Source organism: Trichechus manatus, unplaced genomic scaffold (assembly GCF_000243295.1).
Source record: "Trichechus manatus latirostris isolate Lorelei unplaced genomic scaffold, TriManLat1.0 scaffold00028, whole genome shotgun sequence".
In the NCBI taxonomy this organism is placed as follows: Eukaryota; Metazoa; Chordata; class Mammalia; order Sirenia; family Trichechidae; genus Trichechus; species Trichechus manatus.
Window position 1 is genome coordinate 725,797 of NW_004443964.1, and position 9,447 is coordinate 735,243.

At 55.9% G+C, this 9,447-nt stretch overlaps 1 protein-coding gene across 1 annotated transcript in view; it reads left to right on the forward strand.

Moving 5' to 3' along the window:
* Nucleotides 1-601: 601 nt before the first annotated feature.
* Nucleotides 602-9,447, forward strand: part of OGFOD3 (2-oxoglutarate and iron dependent oxygenase domain containing 3) — a 31,179-nt gene continuing 22,333 nt past the window's right edge. Inside the window, exons 1-4 of the mRNA XM_023729180.1 lie at nt 602-741; nt 2,131-2,348; nt 4,175-4,250; nt 5,641-5,683. Of these exons, the coding sequence (XP_023584948.1) occupies nt 668-741; nt 2,131-2,348; nt 4,175-4,250; nt 5,641-5,683 (411 nt within the window). The 5' untranslated portion in view covers nt 602-667. The remainder of the gene's footprint in view (nt 742-2,130; nt 2,349-4,174; nt 4,251-5,640; nt 5,684-9,447) is intronic.

The following is a 9,447-nucleotide window of genomic DNA, read 5'->3' on the forward strand; positions in this document are numbered from 1 at the left end:
CTATCAATTATTCAGCTGCTTCAAACTTAATCCTGAATTGGTGTTGGGGGTAGTTGCCATGAGTTGGAAGCCTGAATTAACCTCACTGTTAACTTCCTCACTAAGAATCTTAAGAATCTTGACCACAGCAGGTAAAGATCGTGCCACCTGGAGGGAAAGGTTCTCTAGGTAAATTGACGGGCGCACACAAAGCGGCAGGTCAGTAAAGCGGCTTTCCCGCGCACTGACCAAGAGGTCCTTGTTCCAAACGGTCCTTGCTTCTGACGCCAGTTCGGGGAGAAGTCAGACAGGGAGGCCGCTGACTCGCCGCACCACCTGGCGTGGCCAGAGCTTGCAGGGAGCCCGGGGCTGCTCAGCGAGAACGAGGCCGGCCAGGGAGCCGCGCGCTGCGGCAGGAGGCCGTGGAGCCGGGAGCGTTCCGGTCGGAGGCTCGGTTCGGCCGGGGTCCACATCCACATGCAGGCCCGGGGACCAGCGCGGGCACCCACGGCTTTGCCCTCGGGAAGCACTGCACCCGCCCCGCCCCCGCCGCTCGGCTGCCGATTGCTCGTGCCTGGCGGCCAGTCGCCGCGCCGACGGCCGAGCGCGTCGCTCCCACGTCCCAGTAGCGCTCCCGCCTCGCACCACCGCTCGTGGCGCTCAGTCCCCGCGTCCGGGACCTGGCCCGATGGCGCCTCAGCGGAGGGGCGCGCCCAAGGCGCCCGATGGCAGCGGAAAGGCGGAAAGGCGGCGGCCTAGCAGGTGGCGGGCAGCGCGCGGACTGCGCGGGGCTGCGGCGGCGAGGGACAGGGCCTGTGCAGGGCGGGGGCGGGGCTTGCCGGGAGAGGCGTGGCTGCACAACCCTGTGGGCGGGGCATTGAGGGAGGTGCCTAGCCGGGAGAGTCGGGGCGGTGCAGGCGTGGGGTCGTGGGCTACTTGGGCGGGGCCTGGCCGGCAGGGAGGGGCGGAGCAATCATGTGGGCGTGGAATATAGGGGCAGGGCCTGGTCGAGAGGGGCGGGGCGGTGCAGCAGTGCGGGTGCGGCCCGGATTGGGAGGGGCGTGTTGTGCCCATGAGGGGCGTGGCTGGGGCGTGACCGGCCCGGCCCAGCGGGCTGGGCGAGGCCAAGGCGGGGCGGGGCTCGGTGTGACCTGTGGGCGTGGCCTGTTCTGGGCGTGGCCTCTGGGAGCCCGCCCGGCAGGCACGCGGTGCACGTGGTCTCCAGCTACCTCCCGCGGTCCAGCTGGAAGGGCGAGCCGGCGGGTGCTCGGCTGGGACAGCTAGCCTGGGAGGACTCCTAGAGGGTCCTGGACACTCCCTCTTTGGTCCATTCGCACTCCAGCCAATCGTGGGGTCCTCCTGTTCTGACGTGGACACGCCTGTGGCAGGAGCATAGACGGAAGCACTTAGCTTCGAGGCAACTGAGGCCCGTTGATTCCCCAGGAATGACTGAGCGGGAGGACAGCGTGGACCCCCTCGCCCGTGCCTCACCTGCAGGCCCCACATCTCATCCACTCCCAGCGAGGTGGACCCCTCCGCTGTCTCGTCCACCTGGCCTCTCGCGACCATTGTGGTCGTGCACAGCTTGCGGCTCTCCCGTTGCTGGAACCGTTGTGAGCAGGAGGGTGCTTCTGGAGCACAGAAGACAGCTGCAGGGGCAGGCCCTGGGCGGGGACCCCACAAGGGCCGGAGAGCAAGAGCTTGGAACTGAACCACGCTGCAAGCTACAGGGCAGACACCGCTGTAGCCCGCGCCCCTTTAGAATCAGGAAGCCCACTGCCTCTGCTGCCCGCCGCCCCACAAAGCGCAGTGGTGGGCACCCTGTCGGCCCACACTCGTCACCAGGAGCCAGTAGCCATGGGGGGGCGGCCCCGACTTTGCCCGCTTCCACACGTCCACCAAATGCTCTGGTCCTGGCTATGCGCCGGTGTGTCTGTGAGCACACGTGGGTGCTGTGTGCACATGCACGAGCTGCTCACACATGTGCCGGGGGCACGAAGGCCCATTCTGTAGCTGCCACAGCGTGGACAAGGGGTCTGTGTAAGAGACCCCAGCACTAGTGAGAATCGAGGGTGCAGGTCTTCTTGGCACATCGGTGTCGTCAGCGCCCACCACTGAGGGGGTGACGGCTGTGCCTGTGTTCTCTTTCAGCACCAAGAAGGACCAGGCCCAGCAGGAGGCCCCGAGGAGGGGGCTGAAGACCACCGTGCTGGGAGCCTGCGCCGCACTCACCGCCCTCCTGCTCTGGAGCCGTATGGGGGGTGATGACGGCATTACCGAGGTCCTGGCCCGCCGCGGCGAGGTCCTGCCGGGCAGGTTCATTGAGGTGCCCTGCTCCGAGGACTATGACAGCCACCGGAGGTTTGAAAGTACGGTGCCGGCAGGTCCCCAGGGCCCAGAGAGGGAGTGGCACGTGGAGATGAAATGCAGCAGTGCACTGTGACAGGCTGGACCGGGGGTGTGTGTGTGTGAGTGTGTGTGCCTGTGAGTGTGTGCCCATGTGTGTGCATGTGTGAGTGTGTGTGCCCGTGTGTGTATGTGCCCGTGTGTGTGTGCCCATGTGTGTGCATGTGTGAGTGTGTGCCCGTGTGTGTGTGTGTGCCTGTGAGTGTGTGCCCGTGTGTGTGTGCCCGTGTGTGTGCCTGAGTGTGTGCCCGTGTGAGTGTGTGTGCCTGTGTGTGCCAGTGTGTGTGTGCCAGTGTGTGTCTGTGTTTCTCTAGTGTGTGTGTCTATGTGTGTACCTGTGTATATGTTTGTGTCTCTGTGTTTGTGTGAGTATATGCGTATCTGTATATGTTTGTGTATGTGTTTGTGTGTCTCTTTGTGTGTGTGTGTGTGTGTATCTGTGCATGTGTGTCTGTATGTATCTGTATGCCTTTGTGTGAGTGTGGGTGAGTGTGTGTGTGTGTGTGTGTGTCTGGGTGTCAGTATATGTGTGTTTTTGTGTGTGTGAGTATATTTGTGTGACTGTGTGTATCTGTGTTTGTAGGGGGGCAGGGATGGTTAACAAGTGACCTTCCCCTCTGCCGGTGTGGTTAGCCTCCGCTACCCACTGTAGCCACTAGACGGCGCCATTGCCCCCGAGCGGCCCAAATCTCACCTGTAAGGTGCACTTGGGAGGTACAGGGGTCATCGCAGCACTGGGCGGGGCTGACTGGGCGGGATTACAGGTGTCCCAGCCCCACCATATGGGACCGTCCCTAGGGACACCCCCAGGCCTGGTCCTGGTGTCACTGCAGTGTTGTGGCCTCAGGAGCGTCCCATGCCCCCTTGTGGCTCGGGCAGCTCTCCAGGGTGCTGAAGTCCGCTGACCTGCCGGAGTGCTACTCTGCTGGCGAGCAGGGGTGGGGCCTGGGCTATTTTCGGGAACATCCCCACTGCTTCGATGCCTCTTCACTTTAGAAAGTCCTGCCTGGGTTTTAAAGATAGAATCCAGTTGATGTTTGCATTCCAAGTTTTGGACTTGAACCAAGGTCAGATTGCAGGCTCTTCCACAAAGGGGCGCTGTTGCGATGCAGATAGCAGCTGGATGTTCTCTGGAAGCACGGGACCCTGGAAGGAGGAACGTGGTTTAATGCGGGATGCTGCAGCAGGAGTAGGGCCTTCAGGGTTCTCTCAGTGGTCAAGAAGTGGACATGTTTCCACCCTGTTTCCCTCTGACCGCCGGAGGGTCGGAGGGTCAGGAGGAAGAGGAAGGACAGTATGGGATGCGACAGAGAAACACGGTGCTGGCCCTCTGCAGGGCCGCGAAGGGCAGTGACTCAAGTGACACTGAGTTGTGGGTGGGCCTGTGGGCAACCAGACTGCAGTCCGTGATGCTCAGGGACGTCGCCAGGCATCTGTCTGGGTGGCACGCGTGCTGTCTGCGAGGGCCGGGGAAAGTGCTGATGGGTCCAGAACATCCGAGTCTGTGTGGAGCACCAGGTAGAGCATGGGCGCCTGGTTAAATGCGAACTTGCCTGGGACAGATGTGTGCAGAAGTTACTGTCGTTTGTCTGAAGTAGAGTTTAACTGGTGTCCTGTGGCCTGTGTGCGCAGCCTGCAGCAGCGCTCGAGCTGTGGACGGGCCCCGCTGACTCCCTACCGTGGTGTCTGGGGCCCTCAGTCGCCCGGGGAGCTGGGCCCTGCGAGTCCACAGGCTTGTCCTTCCAGTTGTGGGGGTCGCCTGGCTCACCCTGGCTTCGTCTCTCTGCAGGCTGCACCCCTAGGAAGTGTGGCCGTGGCATCTCAGACGTGGTCATCACCAGGGAGGAGGCGATGCGAGTCCGCAGGTAACACTGTGCTGGAAGAGCCTGAGACAAACCAGCAGGAAAGGGGCTGGGGAGATTTCCTTGTGCGTTCCCAAGGGAAAGAGTGAGACTCCTGACTTCTGGGGGGAAAGGCTGTTGCCCTGAGTGATGGGGTTACAGACAGAACATTCTAGAGGGCTGACCTCTCTCCAGGGGCGAGGTCGAGGACGATGCCATCCTCATCGGCTCTCGGGGCCCAAGTGTTGCGGCAGAGATGCCATGCTCACAGAGCTGTGGCACACGGTCACTGCATAGGGGTTCAGTCTGTAAGCCGGCGAGGGTGCCATCCTTCAGCTGGCCAGGCCACACTCAGTCACTGTGTAGCGGTTCAGTCTGTAAGCCAGCAAGGGTGCCGTCCTTCAGCTGGCTGGGCCGCACGTGGTCACTGTGTAGTGGTTCAGTCTGTAAGCCAGCGAGGGTGCCGTCCTTCAGCTGGCTGGGCTGCACGTGGTCACTGTGTAATGGTTCAGTCTGTAAGCCGGCGAGGGTGCAATCCTTCAGCTGGCCAGGCCACACTCAGTCACTGTGTAATGGTTCAGTCTGTACGCCAGCAAGGGTGCCGTCCTTCAGCTGGCCAGGCCGCACGTGGTCTCTGTGTAATGGTTCAGTCTGTAAGCCAGCGAGGGTGCCGTCCTTCAGCTGGCCGGGCCACACGTGGTCACTGTGTGGTGGTTCAGTCTGTAAGGTGGCCAGGGTGCTGTCCTTCAGCTGGCCAGGCCACACTTGTCCTGATGACAGCAAGCTCACTCAGGAGTTCTGGCCCTGGCTTTTCCTTGCTGGCGCTTTTGGAACAGGATCTTAGAGGAAAGCTTTGAGTTTACAACTCACGTTTGGCCCCAGGCCGAGTGTAAGTAAGTGGGATTACTGGGTTTACTGCGGGCTGGCCATCCCAAGGCACAGTTGTGCTGAGGCACTGGGTACTCTCAGCGTCTCCGGTGATGCAGGGAGGGAGGCCCTTTCGGGTCCCAGCGGCCGACCCCAGCGGTCTTCCTCCCTCCTGGGGGCAGGTGGTTGACACGCCGTCCTCAGCCAGCCTGTGAGAGCCAAGAGAGGAGAGAGGCCCCAGCCCGAGGCCTCCAGACACTTCAGCCATCCACAGAGCTGCCCGAGGCTCCGAGGCCCGCCTGAGCTGGGGCCGAATCTTGATGTGAAAGTCGAGGGTTGAGGCTGGTTGTCTCTGAACGTGGGGTGTGTGATTAACAAGTCGGCAGTTTTGAACGTTGAGTCCTTGGCTCTAAACCCTTGTTTCCGTCACGATGTTAAGTAAGCAGAATCTCGTGACTTTGTGTTAACGTGCTGACCGATGTTTGTTCGATGCACTGCAAGTGACACCGTCAGCTATCTTCTGACCTGACCCTCTGTCTCCCTGCAGCATAGCCGAGAAGGGCTTGTCCCTGGGAGGATCAGACGGTGGGGTAAGTGCATCTGCTTCCAGCGCCTTTTGTCCCCTCAGCTCTGCGCTCATGTTGAGGGGAGGGGGCACTGGAGGAGCAGGCTCTGCCCCCACTGCCATGCACCTGGCCCCTGTGTCCCCCACAGCCCTTTCCCAGCACTGACCCCAGCGGCTGGCAACCTAGGGGCCTCATTGGGAATGAGCGTGTCCTTATAGGAAGGCTGTGTCCTTAGAAATGCCACAGCTCCCCGGTCCAGGTCATGTTTGTGTTTCAGACACTCGGCCAGTGGAATGTCTGGTGGTTGAATGGAGGGGGTCCAGTGGTCAGGTGGGGGTCCAGTGGCTGGGTGGGGTGGTGCACAGCACGGAGCAATTGGAGGATGCAGTGTGGGAGCCTCAGGGACCCTCAGCCATAGGGACCCCCACGCTGTAGGGACACTGAACCACAGGGACCCCCAAGCTGTAGGGATTGTAAACCACAGGGACCCCCACACTGTAGGGACCCCAAGCCTCAGGGACCCTGAACCACAAGGACTGCCAAGCCTCAGGGACCCTGAGACACAGGGATCCCCAGCCGCAGGCCCCTGCAGGCCCAGCGCAGGGCCGTGTCCGCCGTGGGGAGAGGGCTGTGTGTTTGATCTCCTGCCCTCACCTTTGGGAAGTCTAGTCCTGCTGAAGTCCTGACATGACCTCGAATGCACGCGCGGCCCCGAGGGTGGATTTTCTTGCTTAGGGTGGGAGCTGTGTGACCATGTGCTCTTGTTCATGTGCATTGGGGATCACTTTTGAATTACAGCCACCACATGGGCCTGAATGGCCCACATGTTTGACTTCTGGGAAGATGGATTATAAACTTGACTACGAGTTCCAAGTATTTCTGATTCTCTTCATGACTTTATCCTGCAAACTAACTTCTCTTGAGTTCTGAAAATGAAGCTCGTCAGTTTAGTTCAAGGGGATGTCCCAACCTGCTGTTTAGAGATGTTCAGAGATGCTGTTTAGTCTTCCCTCAGCCTTGGCTCTGGAGTTGTCTTGTGCTGAGTCGGCCAGGTTTGACGCCCGAGTTCAATTAGCGTTTATGAAGCCCAAATCGTGTTCAAACCGTGGTTGTCACTGCATCAACGAGAGCACATCTTCGTTGCTCCACCCCATCTGGTGGATGTGAGATGCAGCCACTGTAGATTTGGTTTGTGCTTCCTTCATCGCTCGTGAGGCTGACCAGCTTCCCCAGGCTCTCTGGCCCTCCTGCCGCTTGTTCTGTGAAATGTTATTTCTTTGCTTGTCTCTCCTAGTGTCTCTCTTTTTTAAATTGTTGTGGTTTAAGTGAAAGTTTACAGTTCAAGTTAGTCTCTCATACAAAAGTTCATACCTACATTGTTGTGTGACCCTAATTGCTCTCTTTATACTGTGACAGCACACTTCTCCTTTCCACCCCTGATTTCCCGTGTCCATTCAGCCAGCTCCTGATCCTCTCTGCCTTCTCATTTCACCTCCGGACAGGAGCTGCCCATTTAGCCTCATGTATCTACTTGAGCTAAGAAGCACATTCTTCACGAGTATCATTTTATGGCCCATAGTCCAGTCTAATCTTTGACTGAAGTGTTGGCCTCGGGAATAGTTTTAGCGCTGGTTGACAGAGGGCCCAGGAGCCATGCTCTCTGGGGTTCCTCTAGTCTCAGTCAGACCACTAACTCTGGTCTTTTCACTAGAATTTCAGTTCTGCACCCCACTTTTCTCCTGCTCCATCAGGGACTCTCTGTTGTGTTCCCTGACAGGGCAGTCATTGGTGGTAGCCGGGCACCATCTAGTTCTTCTGGTCTCAGGCTGATGAAGTCTCTGGTTTATGTGGCCCTTTCTGTCTCTTGGGCTAATACTTTCCTTGTGACTTTGGTGTTCTTCATTCTCCTTTACTCCAGGTGGGTTGGGACCAATTGATGCATCTTAGATGGCTGCTCTCCTAGTGCCTCTTTATATTGATTTTTAGGAGCTCTTTATGCATTTTAGACACGGATCTTGGTTGGCTATGTGTGTTGGAACGTCTCCCCCACTTTGTGGCTTGTCTTTTTACTCTTATTGCTCCTTTTGGTGACCAGACATTCTCAGATTTCAATGTTGTTGAGTCTTTGACCTTCTCCTTCATGGTTTGTAGTTTTTGCATCTTATTGAAGAAATATTTTCGTATCCAAAATCACAAAGTTATTACCTTTTTGTAAACTTCTAAACTTTTGCTCTCCCTAGGATTATTTTTGTATATAGAGTGAGGCAGGGATCCAACCTTATTTTTTCCTCATATGACCCACCTGTTTTCCCAAAATTGTTTAAGGAAGGGTCTGTCCTTCCCATTGTGTCAAATACCGATTCCCGTGTGTGAGTCTGCTTCTTGGCTCCATGTTTGTGGTTCGTTTCTCCCTCTTCCCGCCCCACCTCACCTAACGTCACATTACCATAAATTCTGATCTCTGTGAGGATATCCCCTCACCTTGTTGTTTTTTTCAGAACCATACGGGCTCTTCTTAGCCCTTTGCCTTTTCATGTAAAATTTAGAATGAGCTTGCGCTTCCCACAAAATGCCCTCTTAGCACTGGTGTTTGCATTGGGCCGCCTGTGTGGGTCAACGCACAGTGTGGAAACCACACTGTGATAACCGTGCATGTGATGCATGTCTGCACCGACTTGAGGCCTCCTGAACGTTTATTAGTACAGTTTATACTTTATAAAGGGCCTGAACAGGTTTTGTAAAGTGTATTACCTTTTTTATTCCTGGGATAGTGGTATAATTTCTTAAATTACAGTTTTGCTGTTTGTGGTTGGTGTAGGGAAATGCGATTAGCTTTTCAATATTGATGTTGGAACCAGCAACTTAGCTGAACTCTCCTGTTAACCCTAATATTCTGTCTGTGGATTCTTTCAGGTTTTCTGAGAAAAGAACCATATTATCTGTGAATAGTGATGGTTTTATTTTTTACTTTTGGATTGTTATACTTTTCATTTTGTTTCTTGTCTTTATTATACTGATGAGAACTTCTTATAGTTTTGAATAGATTTGGTGATGACGAACATTCTGCATTTTCTTTCTTAATTTTTTTATTTTTTCCCATACAAAAATTTATACGTACATTATTATGTGACCCTAATTGCTCTCCCTATACTGTGACAGCACGCTCCTTCTCTCCACGCCTGATTCCCCTTCTCCATTCAACTAGCTCCTAACCCTCTCTGCCTTCCCATCTCACCTCCAGACAGAAGCTGCCTGTTTAGTCTCTTGTATCTACTTGAGCTAAGAGGCACACTCCTCATGAGTATCACTTTATGTCCCACAGTCCAGTCCAATCTGTGTCTGAAGAGTTGGCCTCGGAAATTGTTTTAGTTCTGGGCTGATAGAGAATCCAGGGGCCATGCTTTCCGGGGTTCCTCCAGTCTCAGTCAGACCATTAAGTCTAGTCTTCTTACTAGAATTTGAGTTCTGCACCCTACCTTTCTCTGACTCCATCCAGGACTCTCTGTTGTGTTCCCTGTCAGGGCGGTCATTGGTGGTAGCTGGGCACCATCTAGTTCTTCTGATCTCAGGCTGTTGCAGTCTCTGGTTTATGTGGCTCTTTCTGTCTCTTGGGCTAATACTTTCCTTGTGTCTTTGGTGTTCTTCATTCTCCTTTACTCCAGGTAGTTGGGACCAATTGATGCATCTTAGATGGCCGCTTGCGAGCTTTTAAGATCCCAGACACCACTTACCAAAGAGGATGCAGAACATTTTCTTAATAAGCTTTGTTATGCCAGTTGACCTAGATG